This window comes from Aedes aegypti, chromosome 2, assembly GCF_002204515.2.
Source record: "Aedes aegypti strain LVP_AGWG chromosome 2, AaegL5.0 Primary Assembly, whole genome shotgun sequence".
Lineage (NCBI taxonomy): Eukaryota > Metazoa > Arthropoda > Insecta > Diptera > Culicidae > Aedes > Aedes aegypti.
This window is the reverse complement of record NC_035108.1, coordinates 238,124,037-238,148,755: the sequence shown is the minus strand read 5'-3', so window position 1 is coordinate 238,148,755 and position 24,719 is coordinate 238,124,037. Positions and strand designations below refer to the sequence as shown.

The 24,719-nt window shown below is 38.8% G+C and overlaps 1 protein-coding gene across 1 annotated transcript; it reads left to right on the top strand.

Annotated features, from left to right (window-relative positions):
* The first annotated feature begins 900 nt into the window (after nt 1-900).
* On the top strand, nt 901-13,413 carry LOC5580252 (DNA replication licensing factor Mcm6). The gene is made up of 4 exons (XM_001662595.2): nt 901-1,169; nt 1,229-2,262; nt 11,937-13,138; nt 13,203-13,413. Exons 1-4 carry the CDS (start codon nt 1,078-1,080, stop codon nt 13,305-13,307), a joined length of 2,433 nt encoding a protein of 810 aa, XP_001662645.1. The 5' UTR covers nt 901-1,077; the 3' UTR covers nt 13,308-13,413.
* Nucleotides 13,414-24,719: the final 11,306 nt, after the last annotated feature.

The following is a 24,719-nucleotide window of genomic DNA, read 5'->3' as shown; positions in this document are numbered from 1 at the left end:
CAACACACGGCGCACAGTAAAAGTCATGAGAACAAAAGAACTTATGGCACGTACGGAGGCTCATACGTACACTCCCGTGCATAAGTTTGGGTTCACCCCCTAAAAAACATGCAAAAGTGTTCTGTCCATATCTCTGTGATTACACGTCCAATTGAAACTCTCTAAGTCGCATTCGAAAGGCAAAGAGTTATTCTAACTTCGTATGTATTTTTCCAAAAACATTCTTTGAACTTCGTATATTAAATTTTTACTTAAAGTTGTGACATTTTTCAAAAAACGCACTGAAAATTCATATTTAATTTCCTTAGCATTGGGTCGACCAAAATTTTAAATCAAAGTGTCATTAGAATCGTAATCTTATATTCTTTGAAGACACCTCACAAAATTTTGGCGGAAAAATCTGAAAAGTATTCAAAATCAATGAAACAGTCAGTCAAGTCATCGTGCAAAAGTTTGGGTTCACCCCTCAGTATGGTGTATCGTGCAAAAGTTTGGGTTCACCTGAACTTACTTAAATCTGTGAAATCTCAAACCAATCATGTACGCGCTATTATTAGCGCTCAAAAAAGCTATAAACTATTAAAATCGGTTGAAAAATGGCAGAGTTATTGACAAAAATGATGTGCTTGCGGCTCAGGTGAACCCAAACTTTTGCACGATTTGCATCATACTGAGGGGTGAACTCAAACTTTTGAAATATTTCTGCGTTGTGTGTTTGTCTCACGAGAGATTTGAGAGTAAAGAAGTCAAATTTAGGTTAATTTGTGGATACGTGTAAATTTATGGCTACGTGTAAATTTATGGCACAACATGTTCCACAAACAAATCGCACAGATCTATCCGAAAGATGTCAAATCAGATCTATCGAAAGATGTCAAATCAGATTGGCGTCAACAAACAATTTTGGCGCCTTTTTGAACAGTTCAGAAGTCAAGCAAGTGCTTACATCGTGCATGTACATCTGCTGTGCGGTGGAATTATTTTATTTTATTAGCTAAATAATACTTACCAGTTAGGAAAAATAAAGTAATTTGATTGTAATTAAAGATAGTTTCGTGAATTTCGTTGTGCTAAATCATGGATGTAGCTGACGCTCAAGTAGGACAGCTCCGAGTTAAAGATGAGGTTGGAGTGCGTTGCCAAAAACTGTTCCAGGACTTTTTGGAAGAGTAAGTGGAAATAAGTTATAATATGGATCTCTGTTTTAATTTTTACTTCTTTATTCTAGGTTTAAGGAAGACGGAGAACTTAAGTACCTGAAGGCCGTTGCCGATTTAATTAATCCTGACCGTTCCACCCTGGAAGTGAGTTTTGATGACCTGGAAAAGTACAACCAAAATCTTGCCACCATCGTAATCGAAGAATTTTACCGAATCTTTCCGTTCCTGTGTCAAGCGGTGTCCAATTTCGCCAAGGATCGCACCGATCTCAAAAAGGAAAAGGAATGTTATGTGTCCTTCACGGATGTCCCGACGCGCCACAAAGTGCGAGAGCTTACAACATCTAAGATTGGAAGTTTGATTCGCATTTCCGGACAAGTTGTGCGCACCCATCCGGTTCATCCGGAACTTATCTCCGGAACCTTCGTCTGTTTGGACTGTCAGACGGAGATTCGCGATGTGGAACAACAGTTTAAGTATACTAATCCAACCATCTGTCGGAATCCTGTATGTGCCAATCGACGCCGTTTCATGTTGGAGGTAGACAAGTCACAGTTTATCGATTTCCAAAAAGTTCGCATTCAGGAAACGCAAGCCGAACTTCCGAGGGGATGTATTCCACGCTCCGTTGAAGTGATTCTTCGGGCTGAAATAGTCGAAACTGTCCAGGCGGGAGATCGTTACGATTTCACCGGAACATTGATTGTAGTACCTGATGTTGGAGCCTTGCAGATGCCGGGAGCTAAGGCTGAGATTGGTTCCCGCCACAAACATGGGGACAATGCCGTTGAGGGCGTCCGAGGATTGAAGGCCCTTGGCGTGCGAGATTTGAACTACAAGATGGCTTTCCTGGCCTGTTCGGTGCAAGCGACCTCTTCTCGATTCGGAGGAACCGATCTGCCCATGAGCGAAGTAACGGCCGAAGACATGAAGAAACACATGACCGATGCCGAATGGAACAAGGTCTACGAGATGTCCCGCGATCCAAAGCTGTATCAAAACTTGATTAACAGTTTGTTTCCTTCGGTGTATGGAAACGATGAGGTGAAACGTGGAATATTGCTGATGCTGTTCGGAGGTGTGGCAAAGACAACCGAAGAAAGTAAGTCGATTATTATTATTATTTATCTTTATTCAAATGGATTTTCACCCTTGAAGAGTTTGCTATTAAATTCCCCAGAAAACCACTACCCCGAAAAACGTTCGCTGGAATGCACCGTTCTCCAGACAGAGCTGGTAGCAGATCTCTCTTCTAGAAACTTGGTCTTTATTTTAATGCAAATCTATTTCCAATGGAAGGTCTCTAAAGTCTTTTGTATTCGAAATGGTCACTATTTTTATTCTAGTTGCAGTGAATTCTGTTTCAAAATACTAAAGCAGATATTTTTTCTGAAAATTTTTCAAAATACTGTTCCAAATTTCCTTCCTTTTCTTCACCAATTTCAGTTTTCAGACATTTTTTCCAGAAGCTACAGGAAATTCCTAAGATTCCTACACGAGTTCTTCCAAGAAAATGTTCAAGGGATTATTTCAGAGTTTTTGAAGAAATTGGTCAAGTGCTTTTCAAGGAACCCCTACACTCAAAATAATCCAAACGTCATTGTTACGTGAAAACATAGGTACGTGATTTTTTTTCATCGCATTTTTCACATAGCACTGTTTCACCGGCGTTAAACGTAAAAGCTACGTGAATGTCTCCGTAGCTTTTACTAATCGTTTCAATAGATCGTAGGTGGTTTTGGATTTAAATTTATTGCAACAGAAGTATATTTATTTTAGTTAAAGTTAGAAGTAAACTTTCTTCCAATAAGAAAACTTTAAACGAATGAAGATGAAGATATTTTTTTATGATCAAACTGAGCATTTTGAAGCAAAATTCCAGCAAGGGTATCCAGTGTTGTGAGTTTGATCGGGTTTTTTGTAGTCTGCATGCTAAATTTGATATAAAATCAGGTATAAAATATTAAATAATACAAAGTTATTCGGTATTTATTATGATTGTAAATAAAATACGCGTGTACCGGAGAACATAACTTTAATAATGATCCTTCATTCAGGTCCAGTGCTGCCAAATACATTGTATGTTAAAATGAATCACAACATATCTCTCATTCTTATATGAAGTTAGAAACATTTTTATGAAATCTCGAAAGGTGTGAATAAAACGATTAATTACAGAAGGAAGTCAACTAGATGTTGAGGTCGTCTAACTTCCCTACGAGGCCTCTGTGCCACATCTCTTTCTTTTTTTCTCGTTTCACTTGATATGCTTGCGGTTCACCCGAGTGGGTTGATAGCTTCTTCCAGTGGCGCGGGAAGTGGGTAGGACAGGTAGGACATGTACTACGCACAAAAAATCCTGGGTAGGACAGTCAAATAATTGTCCTACCTACGATTCATCGAAAACGAGATCAGCAGAATGCTTGAAATTAAACTATTTATCATCTGTTCAATATACATACAAACTCGATCAACGTCGTACTTATTCTTATGGAGAATGGAAGACACGATAAGTTTTTTCATAGTTTCTAATGCCTAGTGAAGTGGTTTGTGCATGACCTTCAAAAAATAGTGGCTGGTGTTTAGAACGATTGAGAATATCTATAAGGTACCGTGGGGCAAGTGGGTAATGGATTTTGCATAGTTGGGATTCTTGAAATTCTAGAGACCTTAAATTAAAACAAATGAGGTCGTGTATATTTTTCAGCTTGACTCCCACCAAATATAAGCAGTATACTGAAATTGATTTTTATGTAAAATTGAAGAAAAAAGTACAGAAAAAGTTTTTGAAAAAAGTCTCCTTACTTTTCACTTGCCCCACAGGTGGGGCAAGTGAAAAGTTTATCGTTTCGAACAATAAATCCAATAACTAACAGTTACATTCACGATTTCTATTACCTTTAACATTCGTTAAGGCGTCCCAATGAACAATAACATAAGTCACATGTAAACAAAGAAAATTTTATTCTTGTTACTTGAATTTTCTTCTGTTCAGTTATGTTTGTTGAAATGATTCGACAACATTATAACTGCAACATTTCCAATGTTAGTTCTTACATCATGGGACAGCAATTGCATTTCTGCTCTGTAGATTTTCCACCGCTCGTTATTTGTTTTTAAGAAAATCGGATATGACGTCGGATAACTCTTCAAAAGAAATCAAACGGAATCCTTCAATAAAGTATTTAGAAACTTTTTTTATGTGGAACACCTATACCCCATTTTTATGTTTTGAACTAGCTTTACATAGACATTCCACGAGATTTCCGTGCGTTCTTTTATACTGAAACTTTTCATCAACGTCTTCCTTTTAATCGGCTGTCCGAAGTAAACATATTGATATCGTAATATTTGGCAACCTTATTTTTAGAGAAGTTCCATGATTTGCCCATGATAATAGCGTTTAACGCTTTGGGTATAGTGTTTCTCGAATTATAAGCACGTTCTGTTGTTCTATGATAATTGCGAACCTTGTATACTTATAGCTACCGAGAGAGAATACACAAATTCAATCTCTAATGAGAAACTTTTCACTTGCCCCACGTGATTAGAAAATTGATGGTGTTTCAATTTAGTTATTTTTAGGTCTATGTCAAATTAATTTTAAAACTTTTTTTATTGCGGTTTAAAACTGTCAGAGGGGATAACTTAAAAGTGGTACAGAATATTTTTTTCTGAAACTTTTTTCCACTGAAAATATTAAAATAAGATTGCACCGCGCCAACTTGTTACGGAGTACCAGTTAACAGGTTAACAAACTTTCGCTCTATTATGCAATAATGGTTGAAAAATCTCAGAAATCTCTTACCTACCGTAATGTTCTGAATGGCCTCAACGGTTTAGGCATGATTTTGATACGTTAATTCACATATTCAGTAAAATATACACACTATTTTCACTTACCCCATTTACCCACTTGCCCCGCGGTACCTTAGTAGAAATCTTGGGAAAATATTTGTAAGAATTGTAACAAGAAACTTCCTGGTAGTAATTCATAAGAAGTTTTTTGGAGCATTCATAGAGAATTAGAAAACTCTTGAATAATCTTTGGAAGAGGTTATAAATTAATCTAAGACCAGTAACTTCGTGTTATACAAAGCAACAAAGCACGTGCAGTGTTGTGAAAAACTCAATTTCTCATAACTCACGCTTGAGATTTTTCATGCGTGATTTGTCAATCACGCAACTCAGCAGTCAAAAAATCATGGATGGGTTGGCTCACCTTTTTGACTCATTGTCTCGTATTTCCACAGGTTTGAGTTGATTGAGTGATTTTGCATTAAAATCTGAAGCGTGAGATTTGCGAAGCAGATCTCTAATGAGTTTGCTCTCACGGGAGTCTATCAACACTGAGCACGAGTATGGTGGTGTTAGCGATTTCTGAACAAGTGATACCTCTTGATATAATTTATTTAAGCATTGCTGAAAGTCTTGACGATTTTCAGAAAAAAAAATCCTATTGGCGATCTAACGCAAAGCTAAAATGCGTAGATGGCGCTCTTCTAGAGTAGGGATTAGTGCAACTTAATCAAAATTTCTAGTGGTAACTTTGGAAGAAAAATCACCACAATCATTTAACTGACAAGGGTTTAGCAATATAAGGCACAGAAAACTGTAAATATTCCTTTTAATTTGAAAAACTTTCGCAACCTAACCTCACTTTTGATCGCCAATAGAACTACCAGAGTGTCAAAAAAAAAATTGGCTGATTCAGAAATGCCGTAGAAATTTCTGAAAGTAGTTCTTAGTTAACCCTATCCCGCCCATGACTTTTTTTCATGATTAAAAATAGAAATGTACATTTTTGCGCAAAATCGTAGAACAAAACCTTGTTTTTAAACTATGAATTAGTGTTCAAGGTAACTTAAAATCAAATATGAGGTGGTGCTCTGATGCACCACCAGGAACTTAGAGTACTTTATGGTTTCATCGTATTTTTTCAGATGAGCTTTCTTCAAACGCTTTTGTAATTGCCGTTTGTTATCTCTTCATTTACCTAACTTGTTACATGAGTATAATCCAATACTTCGATGTTTACCAACAGTGGCTTCCACTGTACTTTACAGTCAACTGGATTTATCTTCATCATCCAAATTCTCTACTTCCATTTCATCTCCTTCGGGACAATGATAAAGTGCACGATATCGGAATCTGTAATATAGCTCTATACATATGCCGCTTACGATACGATTCTAATTTTGAACTTACTGCTTGAACTAATCGATTTCGGAGTATGCTTAGAAATTTTCACCACTTCATCAGTAATTTTGTCAAATCCATTCAAAGCATCACAATCTTCATCGGAAAATCCGATAAAATCACTTTGTGAATCCATCGGGAAAAAGACGGGAAAACCGGGAATTTTAGATGGTCACCGGGAAAATTTTTTTGAACGGACATCTTCAAGCCCTAAATCTACAAACCACCAAAAATAAGGTGTAGAAAGTTGATATGGTTGATGATATTTCCATTGAGCATATGTAATCATGGACAAATTACATTCAAATATTAACTCAACTACTTGTAGAAATAGTTTACTTTGTTACACTTAACTTCTTAGAAATGTTTCAAATTAATAGGTAATGTTTCGAAATATTTTAGGATTTTTTTTCTCTTGCTGTCAGGCCATTATTTTTTTCTCTAGCTTATCTGACTCGAAGTTTTGAAAATTGAAATTGAAAATTGAGGAATTGCAATACTTTCAAATAGGATGGTAATAAGATGTACAAAAGAGGCATATCTATATAAACTAATATATTTTTGTTGCTACCTTGGGGACACATTCTCTTTGTTACATCAGGCTACTAAATCATGTAATATTTTTCAACCGGTAAAACCCATTCCTTCACACATATTTATCGTAAAAAAAGCATGTTAAATGTGTTGGCTTACCTAAACTAAGGCATTGAAGTAAAAGAGGAGATGTGTAATTATGAAGCAGCGTGAAAACAATTTAATTTTGTTCGTTATTTTCAAAGATACAGGGGTTGAAAGTTTTGGTGCTCTACAGACACCATGGGCGGGAAAGGGTTAATTCTTGAAAAATGATTCCATCAAATTCCCACTGACATTTTCTATCTCTATATTAATGCAAGTTTGTACTTCAATGGAAGGTCACTAATGTCTCTTTTTTCCATATTAATTTTTTTAAGATGAGTCCTGATGCAAAATTGTACAGAGAAACCTTCATAGACTATACGGGATGGGATACCCCGAGGAAAAGATTCAGAAATTTTCATAGTGATTTTTTTTAGAATACTTTCACACTTTCTTCTTAAATTCGTCTAGAGATTTCTCTGCCAATTTTCCCAGAAATTCTTCCAGCGATTTTTCAAAACTTAGAAGATTTTCTCCAGAATTTCCTCCACAAATTTATGAGAAATCCAAAGCTTCTGCCTCCAGTAATTTCCTCAGGTATTATTTTGATTTTTTTTTCTAAAATTATTATGGGATTTCCTTCAGATATTTTTCCAAAGATCTTCCAAAGATTTCCATAATTTCTCCCGAGGAAATCCACAATCATTCCTACACAATTTCGAGATTCTGTCCAATGTTTTTCGAGAAATCCTGCGAAATACTATCCCGAGATTCGATGGATTTTTTTTCGATTGTCTCAGCAAATTATCCATGAAATCTTCTAAAACTCTCTCGTATGTCCAGGAGTTCCACTAAGGATGATTTTGCAACTTACACAGGTTTATCAGAGGTTAATGTAGAATTTTCTCTAGAAATAAGTACCTCACGAGTTTTAATTTCAGAAAAAAAAATCAAGGCGTTTCCCTGGAGACATTGACGGATGTCCCATGGAAATAAAATCTTAGAGGAATTAGGACGTTCATGAAAGATTTGTCAAAGAATTTTTATGATTTCAGAAATAATCTTAGGAGAAATACCATTTCTGTGGTACTTCTTAAGAAAATCCAGGCCGATTTCTGCGGGAATCCTAAACAAAATTCTTGGAGAAATTCTCTAGGAATATTCCTTTGAAAATCATAGCTAAATGTAAATTTTAAGAAGTTTCCGAAGTAATATCTTACCATACCTGAAATTATTTGTGATGAAATCCTAGAGAAGGTCATGAAGATACACATACAGTAATACGAGCAGTAATACTTGTCGTAAAATCATGAGGAAGACTCAAAACCATGGCATAGAGAATGAATGTGGGCTTCGTGGTCGTGCGGTTAGCGGCATCAGCCGTTTAGGCGTATTGTGTCATGGGGTGTGGGTTCGATTCCCGCTCCGGTCGGTGGAAACTTTTCGTCAAACGAAAAATTCATCACTGGGCTACTGGGTGTTCCATGTTGTCCGTTGCCTAATGTAAGTGATCGTTCAGTCTGTGCAGCCTTTGGCTGAAGACGGTGTAAATTGTCTTTTTTAAAATCAAACTCCTCTTTTCTGGCTTCTAATAGGTGTCGTTTTGTTTTCTTGCATCTTGGTTGCCTGTTTTTGATTCCTTTCAGGTCTCTTTTTTTTCAGGCAACATGTCTTTAATATCCTATTTTTAAGGTACTCAGTGGCAGCCCTGTAAAACACAAAGCTTTCTTAGTTTTGCGGTAGTGTCTGGTACCCTTTGCGTTTGAGCCCCTTAAATATAGTAACTTTAAATTTTCAGTTTCGGGACCCATAGGGTTACAATTTTTCTTAGCTTTACTGTGCACAAAATATTTGTCAACGTTTGTCCTACCCATGGTTTCGAACGTGGACGCGCCTCTGGCATCTTCATTCTCTCCTTGTTACGCTTAACGGTTTCCAGAATACGAGCTTCCTCAATAATCGCAGGTACCGTGAAGGCCCCATACTCTGCGCACTTAAGGCTTTTCAAATTTCAAACAGCTGTAATTAATTGAAAACAAAACACAATACTCTGAAATTTTGGGAGCAAATACTTATTGATCTTATGTATAAGAAAAATATATAAAAGCTTCACTAAGTAATGATTTTTATTGCAAATTTTCAATTTTTCTCAAGGGTGTCCGTGTTCCTAACTCTGCGCACTCATTTTTGCAATGCTCCTTATTCTGCGCATTTAGGTTCCTAACTCTGCGCACTCGATAAATTCTTTATAGCAGTTGAAGTATTTTACTAAAAGTATTACTAGCATTTAAACTCTGAATTAATCTCCATTTCCTTGCTTTATACGGCTTTACGCCCCCAGTGGAACGTGGAATGTCTCTAACATAGAAGTTTACTAAGTGAAGTGAATTTTATCTATAATTCAATCCATGATAATTACTGTTACTGAATGCCATTAAGTGCAACTCTCAAAATAATCGAAATCATCATATGATTTCCAAAACATGTAATTAACTTAGTTTTCTAAAATCTAAACCAACAAACAAAAAGGGTACAAACTACGTCTTTTTTGCGTTCACCCTTGGCGTGTAGCTTAGCTTAGCTTAGCTTAGCTTAGACTGACTACACATATCAATGGTTGCTATTCCGTGATTGACCGAAGTCATTGAAAATGCACAAAGAATCAACTAGAAGTTCGGCTGGGATTGGCCATAATCTTCTTCAGTGTGCATAATTCAGTGCCTCTATTTATACAGGGTCAATAACGGCGCCGGCCACGTCCTTGCAGTCAGGTGGGATTGGGGGAAGGAATGTTAGTGTGTAACCTTTGCTATTTGGAGACCGTGTTTGCCTCTGCATCTCCACAAAGGTTACTGGGAGGGATGTTTGTTAATGGGAAGGATCGTTGGGTCACAGGATTCACTTTGATAAGCGATTAGACCATGATAAATAATTTGACGCGAACAATTGATCCAATTGATCCTCCTACTAACCCGATTCTCGATCCGCGACACTATCATATCACGCCACGCGAGCGACGCGCGACATGATTGATCCTGCTCACATCACCCGCCCCCGCAGGAGCAAGTGACGCGAGCAAAGGATCAAACACTACTAACCCGATTCTCGATCCGCGACACTATCATATCACGCCACGCGAGCGACGCGCGACATGATTGATCCTGCTCACATCACCTGCCCCCACAGGAGCAAGTGACGCGAGCAAAAAGCTTTTGCGTTCACCCTTGGCGTGTAAAGGAAAATTAGCTTTGACTGTTTTCACTAGAAAATATAAAAATCAAATTTTCTTCGGTTCGGTTCGGGTCCTGGTTTGGTATTAAATAATTGTCTCGGATCCGGGTTTGAAGAAAATGTATTGTTCATCACTCAATCGAGAAGTATCGCCGCTCTGTATAAGCGTGACGTAATTAATGAACGATTCCTATTGCAGATCAATAACAGTACTTTATTGGCGTTTCTATATAGCAAATACGATTAAACCCCGATGTTCCATTACTTGATATTGACTCATTAAACTATACAAAAAATCTAAATTATTTTATTGCATGGTTAGGGAGCATTCAAAAATCACGCCCATCGTTCAGGGGAGGAGGAGTCTACGAAATGGTGACAATGCATGCATTAAGTACTGTAAAAATCGCGACAGGGGATTGAGGGGACGGAGTGTAGAAATCCTTTAAAATATGATGAACGTCATTTTTCAATCTTCCCTTACTATGATGGGCCCCTCAAACAATTTTCCAAAGCATTTCTATTCCATATCTCGATGGTGTCGACAAGTCGATGGTTCCCTTCAATATCGACCTCTGGAGGGTTGATTGTATGTTGAAAATAACGTTTTATAACTGCTGCGCATAGTAAGGAACATAGTTGAAAAATGGTTCCTTACTATGCGCACTTAAGAAGAATAAGAAAATGAAGCGAAAATAAGTTGCACTTTACCAGTGATGATTGCTCGACAAATAAACTAGTGCCTACGTACTAAAAATCTGAAATATATTCTCTTTAATTTGCTTCAAATGACTTAAGTGATGAGGTACTCCCTTAGCATTTTTGCTAACGGGCAGTCAATTTGGACGTTTTTCAATATTTTTAAAGCTGTTTTAATTTTTAATAAAGTGATAAACGTAAATTTGTCAAGAAAATTCTCCGCGTACTTTCTTATTACTATGGTAGCAATATATGAAAAAACAATAAACAAAAATTTAAGTATTTTACCAGATTTTGGTGGATTTTGTTAAAAGTGCGCAGAGTTAGGAGCTGCGCAGAGTTAGGGGCCCTCACGGTACTGTTAACATCTTTTTCTTCAGGATTATTTCGCGCAGCACGTCGGAACGGCAGTTATCACTTTTTGACCGGTCTTCGCCTCAGCATTCCCTGTTACTCAACGGAAATCGCTTTTTTCCGGAAAATGTGGAAAATTTTCGGGGAAATGTTTTGAAGAAAGTTCTGGCAAAAATGAGAAAGCAACTGTGGGATGAATTTTATGACCGAAATATTTCAATTAATTTTGACGAAAACCAGGACCAATGTCGGACAGACCTGAACTTTCTGAAACGAGTACTAATTTTGCTAGAAATCGTTTCAGAAATTACATTAGAAATACCAACAAATAAGCTATACATTTTCCACTGATTAGTCCTTGATTCTGTTTTTGAACAACTTTGCCCAACTATTTCTATACAAAAAACACTTTTCTATTAAAAAAAAAACCTGGACTTGGGATCATATTGTCCAGGAAGCGATAGATTAGATATCGTAAAATGGGGTGTTAAGGACTCGTGGGGTTGTAAGGGATTGAACTTCTCAATCAAGTTTAACAAATCACAAAAACGTCGAAAGTCGATATATCAGTGATCTGAAATGCTTGATTTGTTCGGAGGATTGTGAGCTGCCTTATGTGATTTGGGATGTCTATTAAAATAACTATTTACTAACGACTGAACTTATCTTTTACAGAAACTACCCTCCGTGGAGACATCAACTGTTGCATCGTGGGTGATCCGAGTACAGCAAAGTCCCAGTTCCTCAAACAAGTGGCAGATTTTTCGCCACGCGCTGTCTACACATCCGGAAAAGCATCCTCTGCAGCCGGTCTCACAGCCGCAGTTGTAAAAGACGAGGAAAGCTATGATTTCGTGATTGAGGCTGGTGCGCTGATGTTGGCCGATAACGGAATCTGTTGCATTGACGAGTTTGACAAGATGGATCCCCACGATCAGGTGGCCATCCACGAAGCAATGGAACAGCAGACCATTTCAATTGCGAAGGCTGGAGTTCGTGCCACACTCAATGCAAGAACTTCTATCCTGGCGGCTGCCAATCCTATTGGAGGTCGTTACGATCGTTCCAAATCCTTGCAGCAGAACATTCAACTCACGGCTCCAATTATGTCCCGTTTCGATTTGTTCTTCATTTTGGTTGATGAATGCAATGAAGTTGTTGACTACGCGATTGCTCAGAAGATTGTAGATCTGCATTCGAACATCGAAGATCGTGTTGAACAGGTTTACTCTCGAGAGGACGTCCTTCGCTATATCATGTTCGCTCGGCAGTTCAAGCCTATTATCACAAAAGAAGCGCTTGAGTTGTTGGTTGAGAATTACGGTCATTTACGGCAACGTGACACTGGAACTTCTGGTAAGAGCACTTGGCGAATTACTGTTCGTCAGTTGGAGAGTATGATTCGACTCAGTGAAGCCATGGCCAAGCTTGAGTGTTGCGAAGAAGTTTCAGAAAAGCAAGTCAAAGAAGCATACCGTCTGTTGAACAAATCCATCATTCGCGTCGAACAACCAGATATTCATCTGGAAGACGAGGAGGACACAGCAATGGACACTGAAGAAAGCACACCTCAATCAGACGTTCACGACCAAAATGGACATGCCGAAAATGGTCACGAGAATGGCAGTCATGATGTTCCCAAGAAGAAGCTAACGTTGCCTTTCGAAGAGTACAAAAATTTGTCCAATATGCTAGTATTTCACATGCGCGCTGAAGAGGAACGGTTCGAAAGGGAAGAGTCTCAGTCAGAGGGCGTGAAGAAATCCGATCTGATCAATTGGTATTTGGAGCAGGTGGCCGAACAAATCGAGACGGAAGAGGAACTTGTACAGAGGAAAACGTTGGTTGAGAAAGTCGTCGATCGATTGATATATCAAGTAAGTATTTATTTGTAAGAAAAAGTTGATACAGTTTCTTAAATTCTTTACTCGTGTTTTACAGGATCAAATTATCATTGCACTGAAAACTGCTACTCTGGGAGACAAAGAAACAGAGGAGGAAGACCCCGTTCTTGTGGTTCATCCCAACTACATCATCGAAACGTAATTCGTTATTGTTAAAATATTATATATAAGCATTTTTACTGCATGATTTCTATTATAATTTTTACGTAAGGAACATTTCCCTGAAAAAGTAAGTACAACAATAATAATCATGGAATGTTATTGAAGTCCGAACATCCTTAACGCCTTTCCGCCCACGACGTTTCATTAAAAGTGATTGGAAATTGTCTAAATTTATTGAACCGTAAAAAAAGTTTAGGTTGCTAATCAATAGTTATTTGATTGTTTATCAATAATAACACTATTGAATTAACTAATAGAATATATGAGTGTTCTAACCCACTTGTAATCTTATTGCAATACCTAACTAAATTTGTTTGTTTGGTTTGCCGAAAAGTGATGGTGCTCTACAGACGCCATAAACGTAACCTGTATATTTAGGTGACCAATTTCTGAATGAAAAATAAATCAAACTAAAAAAATACCAAATTATGGCTATACCCATTGAGCTTGAGCTCATTTGGCCGCCCGTAGTTGCTACTCCAGTATCGCCAGATCAGCTGCACTTACACAAGGAACCGACCAGATGCTTGCTTGGGACTAACAGACACCCTTCGTATATAAGTGCTGGTGATCTTCTATTTTTAGGCAACAGTGGTGCCTGCCACGTCAGGATGCAGACCAATGAGAGGAAGGGGAAGGTTTTGATGATGCATTCAACTGGCTCCCACGATAGACCGTATATACCACTGCGTCTATGCCAGTTCGTGCGGGAGGGTGAAGGGGCGGGGTAGTTTTTATGGCAGAAAGGCTTGCTGGCTTGGTTAGCAGACTACCTATGTGTCAGGCGTAAGGAAAGACGTGCTATAATGATGAAAGAATGGAAGCGTAGGGAAACGGTTTATTTCTGTCCGTCTCGGGTTCTAGCTGCTATGAACTGTGATACATGCTATGAACTGTGATAGATCAACTGTGATAGATCAACTGTGATATATTAAGGAGTGGTAGATAGAAGCAAGTGAAAGATACAACTACAAAGTACGAGGAAAGGGACGGGCCTGGAATTGAACCCATGACCTTCGGCTTATGAAGCAGAAGCGGTAGCCATTAGACCACCAACCCTGTCTCATAATTGTCTGTCTAGAATATCATAGAGAAACTGGCACAATTTCGATTTTAGGAATACCACGAAAGATTTCACTGCAACGCCCAGAAGAAAAACGTACATGACTGATTGACGCTGTCATTCGTTCGAATTACGGAAATCGGTAATATAACAGACATTTTACCGAAAGATCATTTTAATATTTTACAGTTTTCGGTGATACTAAAAATTCACAGATTTTTCGGTAATTTCTTTGACAGATCATCTAGAAATCACCCTAATTCGGTAGTTTTGTTTTTGATGAGCTGTCAAAAGATGGCGAATTATCGAATAATCGGTGTTCTTGTGATTTACTGATTTGTCCGGTAATTTTATTTACCGCGCATAGTCTGAATGAGTGTGTATCCACGAAGATGTGACAAATAATAGATAAATAATAGATAGTAAGTTGAAGTTCACTGAACACATAAGCACCGTGACGGCGAAAGGATTTGCTGTGTTAGGATGCATCCGACGAAACTCACAATCGTTTCGCGATGTGTACACGCTGAAGGCTCTGTATTGCTCGCTGGTCAGGAGCGTCATGGAATATGCAGTGTGCGTCTGGTCTCCATACCATGCAACGCATATGCTCAGAATTGAGAAGGTGCAGCGCTGTTTCATCCACTATTGTTTAAGGCAGTTACCGTGGAACGATCCGACGAATCTTCCCGACTATGTAAGTCGTTGTAGGCTGATAGATTTGGAAACATTGACGTTCAGACGAAGTAAGATTCAGCGATTATTTGTGTATGACTTGTTGTCCAATAACATCGACTGCTCGGAACTGACCAACGAACTGAGGTTTTACGCACCGACAAGGCAGCTCCGCGAGAGGCAGTTGCTGGTTATACGACCGCATTGAACGACATATGGACAGAACTGCCCAATGTCTAGTTGTTTGCGGGCATTCAATGATGTAGGATGTTATTTTGATTTTAATGTGTCCAAATGTACTTTTAAATATAGGATTAAGTATTTAAATTAACAGTCTGGTGGATGAAGGCATTGATCTAAGACGTAGCAATAAATAAATAAATAAATAGACTACAACGGCGCGAAAGTGTTTGGCACTGGCCAACGACGAAGACGAAACAACTGGTTAGATCAAGAGTGTCGCCAGAAATCGACAGAACAGCGAGCGGTACAGGACAGCGAGAGCCGAAGAAAAGCGAATCTACCGCAGAAAGAAAAGGAAGCACATAGAAAATGTGGTATGTAGCTGAAGCTCAAGATAGCAGGAAGTGGAACAATACGCGGAGATTTTATGCAACGGTTAATGACGCGCGGCACAATACCACAATACCGGTGCCCGCCATGTGTAATGGTCGAGAAGGGAATTAGCTGGCCGATAAAACGGTGGTGGCTGCCAGGTAGACAGAGCACTTTCAGCAATTGTTGAAGGGTGAAAATGGGAATGAATGTTGCGAGAAAGAGGATGATCATTGATGACGACCAAGCTATGGACCCACCGACCATAGGAGAGTTTAATAGGCTATCATCGAGCTGAAGAACTGTAAGGATGCTGGGAAGGACTAGACCCTGGTCGAGCCTCTCAAGCACGGAAGTGAGCAGCTTTATTTGTCTATCTGCCGAGTACTTCTGAAGGTATGGGAGGACGAAGAAATGGCCACCCGCTGATTGAATGGTCTCATACGCTCAATGTACAAGAAATGGTACAGGCTAGAGTGTGCTAATTACAAAGGACACAAAGACGAACGCTCTACATCTTTCGCTGAGCTCGTGCGATTACGACATGATTGCCTTCACCGAGACTTGGCTTCGTGATGATATCTCCAATGCAGAATTATCTTCAAACTACTCTCTATACCGTTGCGACCGCAGCTCTTCCACCAGTAATCTAACGCGTGGTGGTGGTGCGCTGATTGGGGTGCGAAAGAGTTTGCAGTGTAGTTTCGTTGATGTTCCGAACGCCTGTAAACTGGAACAAGTTGCTGTCAAAGTAAGTCTCGCTAACCTGTCGATGTATATCTGCTGTATTTATGTTAGACCAAATAGTGATCCGGAGATTTACCGACAACACTCTCGCAGCGTTCGGTATTTGCTTGATCTCGCGAACGACACCGACATGGTCGTTGGCCTTGGTGACTATAACTTGCCAAACATCTCTTGGGATTTCGACGAGGATCTTTCGTTAAAAGCAGGAAGCACGGCCAGGGAGTTCCATCGGACATGGTTTACCGCAGCTGTAAAGCGTCCAGTTTCCGTATATCGCAAATCTCTTTGCCGACTTTTTTCAACCGTTTATAGCAACCAACAATTCAACGCCGTTCAAACTGCTTCTAACAGTTCCGTACATCTACCTCGCCTGGAAGTATCAACAAACGATGTCCAAACAGCGCTGTCAGATGTTGACCCGTCGAAAGGTGCTGGGCCGGATCGCCTTCCTCCCGTTTTCTTCAAAAAGTGTGCGTCTTCGCTCTCGTTACCAGTATCGATTATTTTTAACAAATCATTATTGGACGGCATTTTTCCTGAAGCGTGGAAGATTGCATCTATTACGCCCATTTTCAAAAGTGGCAGTACACACGATGTCGAGAATTATCGCCCGATCTCAATACTAAACTGCTTGGGTAAGGTACTTGAGAAAATGGTTCATGAAGTTTTTTACGTACTGCTCCGTCCGACATGCATGGATTCATGAAAAACCGTTCGACGACTACAAATCTGATGACATTTGTGAACAAATTAACAAAGAGGATCGAAAAGAGGCAGCAGGTTGACGCAGTTTATATTGATTTCTCCAAAGCTTTCGATAATGTGCCCCACACGTTAGCTGTGGAGAAAATGCACCGGCACATTGGCTTGCCCGACTGGATCATCATCTGGACGTCATCGTACTTAACTAATCGTATGAGTTACGTAAAAATTAGCGACGCATATTCCGATACCTTCTTCGTTTCCTCCGGAGTCCCACAAGTCAGCCATCTTGGCCCGTTAATTTTTATAACTTTCGTCAACGACATCTGTAGTCTTCTTCGCTGTGATAGTCTTTTTTTTTTGTTTTTTTTTTAGGCACTCTGTGCTTGTGGCCACTACTGTGCCGGACTCAGTTGATCTGTAGCTTCTTTACCGATACAGATCTATTTTCAACTTATCTATATTTACATCTACTTTTACTCTCTCCTACTCTTTTACTCTCACACAGAGCAGGTAGGAGAGAGCTCTGCTGTTAGTGAGGCTAGCTGCCTGCGAAGAGGGTCAGTTTGTCTCAGTCACCATCTGATACGGATGGATGTGCTCCCCAAAGCACGGTCCTCCGTGAGGCGTCTTCTGGTGGCTGGACGGGTTTTTTTGTGGAGGGGCTGGGAATCGAACCCATGACCTTCCGCTTATGAAGCGAAAGCGTAACCTCAAGGCTACAGACCCCCCTTTTTGTTTGATGTTCGCGGATGACTTAAAAATCTACCGTACCGTATTGTCACCGTTGGACTGCTGTGCTCTTCAGGAAGATCTGAACATGGTTTTGGACTGGTGCGGAAGGAATGGAATGCATGTGAACATCTCGAAATGCAAGGTGATATCCTACAGTCGGCAGCGCTCTCCATTCTTCTTCCCGTACAGACTCGACAGTGAACAATTGGAACGTGTTGACAAAATTCGGGATCTTGGCGTCGTTATTGACTCTAAAGTTAAGGCCCAAGTAAAATGCAACAAATGTCAAAAGTGAAAAAGCAGTTTTCGCCGTTGAAATCGACAAATCGAGAAAGATAAAAACACACAGCTGTTTTATTTCCAAAATAAAAAGGCCGTGTGTTTTTATTTTTCCGATTTGTTGATTTCAAAGGTGAAAACTGCTTTTTCATTTTTGACATTTGTTGCATTTTACTTGCACCTTAAGTTTAACGAGCATATCTCTATCGTCACAGCCAAATCGTATGCACTATTGAGTTTCATCCGGCGTAACACAGCTGCCTTCAACGACGTGTATGCTTTAACAACTCTATTTTGCTCCTTAGTGCGTAGAACTTTGGAATATGCTGTCCAAGTCGTCCAGAAATCGTTTTTTTTTTGTTTTTTTTTTAGATACGCGTTACGTAGTGAATCTATGACAAAAGGTCGAAAGGACAGAAGATCGAAAGACAAAAGGTCGAAGAACAAAAAAGAAGGGACAAAAGGTCCAAAATCATTTTTCAAAGAAGGAGAAATTTCCCACTATGTAAATCGTTTTCGACCTTTTGTCTTTTGACCTTTTGTCCTCTCGACGTTTTGTCTTTCGACCTTTTGTCCATAAACCAGTCTACCGTGGTCCAATCCCATCGAATTACCGGTCTATGAAGACCGTTGCCAACTAATTGACCTAGAAACGCTAGCGAACCGTAGTTTGACCTGATTATGAATCGTATTGACTGTAATTATTTGTAATACGCTTTTTTTACCCTTTTGACGATAGTTGTAGATTATTTAATGATGTTACCGATAAATTTGACCTGAATATCTCTAAAAATGTTTTTGCTAGTAGGATAAGAAATGAGCATGAGCATAGATGACCGTACAATTCGTAGTTGCTACTCCGTGATTGACCAGAACAATCGCAGTTGCACACGGAATTTATGAATGGGGCTTGGGATTAGCTTACCATTCTTCAATGTGCACAAATCGAGAGCTCAAATTTTAAATGTCAATAGCGGCGCCAGCCACGTCCTTACGGTCATCGGGGAAGGTAAGGAATGTTAGTTAGACAACCGTTTTTACTAGAGACCGAGTATACCTCTGCATCTCCACAGTTGTCACGGAAAGGATATTGGGTTAGTGGGATAAGGTTAGTAATCCTTTATAAGAGAGATTCGCGGAAGCTGACATTTCTGTCAAAGTGTGAGCCAATCGAGCAGCGAGAGCTGTCAAAATGTGAGCCAAACGAACATGCGTTATGTTTGTTTTGAACTTTTCTTGAGGAGTAATGTAATCCGCTTGAAATTATTTCGGTAAAAGTAATTTTGCATGAAGCAAAATTAAATGAAATATTTATCTTTTTAAAATTTTTGTCAATGCGATTTTTAGTTGATTTTTTCGACTGTTTATTAGTTTGGATATGTAGCTCAAAAATCTATAACGAAGCAAAATACACTTTTTAGCAATGCGGAAGTCATGTCCGTGTTACAATATTATTCTCGACGCCGAGCAAAATCAGCACTGCTGGTCTGTTGCCAAATCATTCTATTTTACTTCCGCTCATCTCTCTATCCAGCTTTTTACGCTCGCCATAAAAACAATATGCTATAAACTATTTGACAGACGCTGACTATAAGCACTGAACTGAAACTTGGAAATATATCCTCAGCATGCCTTGACGAACCGTCACATTTCATTGTTTTTCGTTCTGCCAATCAAACGAAAATTTTGTTTGAATTTGCGGAAATAATGTTAATGTTAATAATGTTATTCGCCCAGTCCTTTGGGCGAATAACATTATTAAAAGGGGTATGGGCGCGTTCTGCCAACTCGGTTGAGGCAGATTGCTGTGTGAACAAGGTACAACACGGACGTTCTAAAGTGCCAGAACAAAGTGTTGTGCTTGTGGGGAGCACTTGAAGATGGGATAGAAGGTGGTCATTACTTCGCGTTCGTGTTTTACTTCTGCGTATCTAAAAATTTATATACAATAACCGACCGTTAACTTAACTATATCTAAATTAGCAGTTACAAATACAATAATCGTTCTGAGCTTACTAACATGTCTTTGCGTTAATTCTATCATAATGATCTTTTATCTACATCATTCGAACCATTCTGAATGGCCGTTGTGAGAATATCACCAAGAACTTCTCACATGCAATGAAGCTGGATTGTCCTACATTGAAACATCAAGGTTTTCGCTCTTCCGGATTCATTTTTTGTTTTTTATCGTTAATTTCAGGGATTGTTATCGTGATTATAGATTATAGATTCTCTAACAAATCAAGTTTCCGCTACTGCAAGTAACAGCACGGACAATACCTCGGATCTGCGACTCCAAATTGCAGCGCTAGAGCCCGGAGCCGCTATACATACGGTGGCCGTGCACTGAAGTGCCGTGAACCATGCCGGTTTGCAAATCAAAAAAACTAGCTCAGCGTTCACCACAATCGGCGGAGGTGAACGGCGCTATCAAAAGTCGCCGAATATTATTGTTTGACCGCACGAGTAATATCAGATTCCTGATCGACACGGGCTCCGACGTCTCAATCTTTCTGGCCACACACAGAGACAGCACGAAAGGTGCATCGAAGTTCGATGTACATGCAGAACATGGTACGCGTATCCAAGTGTATGACAGGAGAATAGCGACGACCGATTTAGGACTACGGCGCAGATTCAACTGGAATTTTCTGGTCGCAGACGTTGGTGTTGCTATCATTGGAGCCGATTTTCTTGCGGCTTTCGGCATCGTTGTGGATTTGAAGCATCGTCGTCTTAACGATGGTGTTACGAAACTGCCAGATCGTTACCCTGTCCCGCATATTCACGATTTGTTGAATGCATTCCAGGGAAAATCAGTTTTCACCACACTTGAAAACAAGAAAACAAGTTTGAGTGTCAGAAAAGCAACGAAAATTATTTCAGTGAGTGATGGGTTACTAAGGATTTATTGTCGAGTTTCAGTTCAGTGGCGATAGTCAGCTTCTGTCAAAGATTTTATAGCATGGCTAGCGTAAAAAGCTGGATAAAGGATCACTAGATAAGGTAAAGATCTGGGAGTCACCAATGGTTGGTGATGCGATCCATGATATAGGGTCCTATCACGAATACCACTCACGGCGACAAACAGGTGAAGTGATCACTTTCCTATTACGGATATCACCTAAGTGAGAAAATGTGGAGAAGTTCATCGCAAGTGATCGCGCGCATGAACACGAGCTATTACGAATGGCACGCTACCCGGCGAAGATCGACAAAAGCAATCACTTGAAGTGTAAACTTTCCACCGCCGTTCGGGTGGGTGAAGAGTTGTCACGTAAAATGAAATAAGTATTAAACAGCATTTTTCTTCTTTTTATTTGACAAATCTTATGTTTTTGTTATTCAAGGAAGCATAACATATATTTAGGCCCAGTTTGCTGTTAAAAAGTAGTTTATTGGCCTTTATTTTTGGGGGAAATTGAGGCAAGTACAAAACAATTTGTTTCCGCTCGCTGTACGCTAATTCAGACGGGAGTCATTGTAGAAAATGTCTGCCTATCGACGGAAATCTCAAGAATATTTTTTAAATTAAAATTAGACAATAGACATAAAAAAATGTAGCGGAAAGGAGGCTCAAAACCATAAATTGCATAATTGTTACTACAAGGTAGTCCAAAACTAAGTATGATGTTTCATTCAAGAAAAGTAAAAATCTTCTCGAACGAAGGACATGATATTTTCAACAAAGAGCTCTATTTGAAATCACATTTCTTCTCAACTGCGTACTGCGATTGAAGAAAAATTAAACCCTTGAACAATACTTGTTTAATTAATTATAATTGTTTAATTAATTTACGGCTAACCAGCCGAGTGGAAGTTTAACAACTACCAAAAAACTAAACATTACATATACATTAGATGGACAAATTGATGTGGAATTTACGAAAACGTTACACGTCTTCTCGGTGAGAATCGAACTCACAGGAAGTCGTGTGTATATGTGATGTTTAGTTTTCCTTGAACAATTCTGAACGGAAATTATGGTGAACGATAAAGTAAAACAAGTAAATTCAAACGGGAGTCGCTGTAGAAAATGTCTACCTATCGACGGAAATCTCAAGAATATTTTTTTAAATTGCAAATTAGACAATAGACATGGGCCAACACATGTAAAAATATGTAGCGTAATAATAAGCACGTAGTTGTAGCTACTGGAGGAAGCTCAAAAACATAAATTGCTTGATTGTTAACTTCAAAGCAGTCCAAAGCTAAGTATGATGTTTCATTCAAGAAATGTAATAAATTTCTTGACCGAAAAAATCATCAGATTTTCTTTATTTTATCATTGCATTACACTTGCAAGGTATATGGATTGCAATGATAGATTTTTATGAGGATTTCTTTAAATTTGAACGAAAAAACTGGTTTTTCTTTCTTGATGATTGCTGATGACTGAATGATGGAATCTAGGCCATAAACGATTTGTTCAGCAGTAAACCAGCCTTAATAAAATATAAACTTGTTATATTTCTAGTAGGGTTAAATAAATGACTCACTACTAAAAATGTTTATTGAAAAAAGGATTACAACGAATCATTATGTAAGTTGAAAGATGTGGACTACTATCTCTTTTTTCAACTCTAAAAACGTTTGTTATACAAAATAATAAAATGAGCATAGTTTTAGTTGTTAAATACAAAGCTAGGCCGACAATCGATAAGTGTTCCGTACTAAAAAAACACATTTAGTATGTTGAACGTGATAGACAATTAAAATCTAAAAAAAAAAGATCTGTCTCGAAATGTATTCAAGATGGGTCTACCCCGTTTGGCATAATGCCATTTGGCATAATGCCGTTTGGCATACAGTCGTTTGGCATAAAGTCGTTTGGCATAATAGTCGTTTGGCATAACAGTTGTTTGGCATAATAGTCGTTTGGCATAATGGTCATTTGGCATAATTTGAAAAAGGAAGATACTGTAATGATACAGTAATATGCGGGGCCATAAGATGCGTCATAAAATACTATGTTCCTTTTTTTTCAAATTACATAGAATAACTTAGGCGTTGGATACATTTTTGTTATAAATTCGCTATAATATCCCGGACATAATGACCCCGGAAGTCATGTATGATGCAATTTCAAAAGAGCTTCATTGGATATTGGTTTCCTTGAAAAATGACGATTAGAAATATGTCCAATCAATAATTGGCAATGGAACATACGATCTTGACCAGTCTATCCACATCCCTTTGTTTAATGGAAGGAATTTGATCAAATTCAATGTTTTTCACAATTATGCCAAACGGCTATTATGCCAAATGGCGATTATGCCAAACGACCATTATGCCAAATGGCATTATGCCAAACAGCTATTATGCCAAACGACTGTATGCCAAACGGCATTATGCCATACGGCATTATGCCAAACGGGGTAGACCCATTCAAGATACCCAATATTGGAAATCCTGTTTCCGTTCACCATTATTTAAAATAGTTCAAAGCATTTAGTAGTCGACGGATAATTTTTTTTTCTAATTCTCAACCAAGCCACGATTTTCATGCCTATAAAATTAAATGGCATCCAACGCTTGAAAGAACATGAATACGATTCTTAAAATACTTAACATATGTTCAACATAATCAATTAGAACTGTTTAGTCAATCTAATTATTGATCATAATTGGGATAATCAGATTGAAATTTAATAGTGCATATCCGCGCGAAACTTCCATCTACTTTCAATCGCACTAACAAATCTGTATTTATGTAATTCTTTATAAAACACAAACAAAATTCTACAATTCAAATCTTTTTCATGTTCAAAAACCATTCAACGCAACAAGTGATTATTCGTGGCATTTCACTATAAACAATGCTATGGACCAACGCACGCGTTCACTCGTTGACTTTTGAGCGGTGCCGTGTTATTTACGTGACCATGGATACAAGTGAATTCGGCACCGCTCAAACGTCAAATTAGTGAACTTGTGCAAAGGTCCATTACGAATACCACTTCACTGCAGTTGTCACTCCACTGAGTTAATTTTCAATCACTTCACCATCGGTGACAACGGGAATAGGCCAGGGGAAGTGGTTCACCTAGAGTGAATTTCTGTCAAAGAAAAAGTAGATTTTGTATGAGATTTGACAGAAAAATGAATGACAAGTTCATCCACTTCTCCTGGCCTATAGAGCAAAACAAGTGAAGTGACTGGAAGGTGAAGTGTAAGTGAACGTGAAAGTGATATCCGTAATAGGGCCCATAATCACGCCTAATCGGATTTGCGTTATAATTCGATAAACGCATTGTACCCCGAACAAGTGTTCATCACTCGTCCACGTAAGAGCAAGCGACTCGATCAAACACTACTAACGTTCCGCGGCGCTTTTTCATTTCACTACTCGACCGACGCGCGACATGTTTGATCCTGCCTTATTTTAGAGAGTCGTCCATGTCTAGTACACGGCACTGAAGACGGCCTTACAGTTGAGGTCGAAATACGCGTGTCTGTCAATGGATACAAACTCTAGTGGAATTAAATGGTATTAATTTAATTAAAAGTCTCAACATTCTTGACAAATCCATTTTATGGGTTTTCTAACTGTAAATCCGCCATTCATTGTGTGAATGTTTCTAATTCTAATTAAGGAAAGTGTGATATGCAATAAACATAAGACCGAAAGAA

What these genes read in the sequence shown, in the direction of transcription:
- LOC5580252 (XM_001662595.2), top strand. Translation starts at nt 1,078, where the DNA reads ATGGATGTAGCTGACGCTCAAGTAGGACAGCTCCGAGTTAAAGATGAG. An exon ending in TTCCAGGACTTTTTGGAAGA is followed by an intron (nt 1,170 to 1,228) that starts GTAAGTGGAAAT and finishes TCTTTATTCTAG; the next exon opens with GTTTAAGGAAGACGGAGAAC. An exon ending in GGCAAAGACAACCGAAGAAA is followed by an intron (nt 2,263 to 11,936) that starts GTAAGTCGATTA and finishes TATCTTTTACAG; the next exon opens with AAACTACCCTCCGTGGAGAC.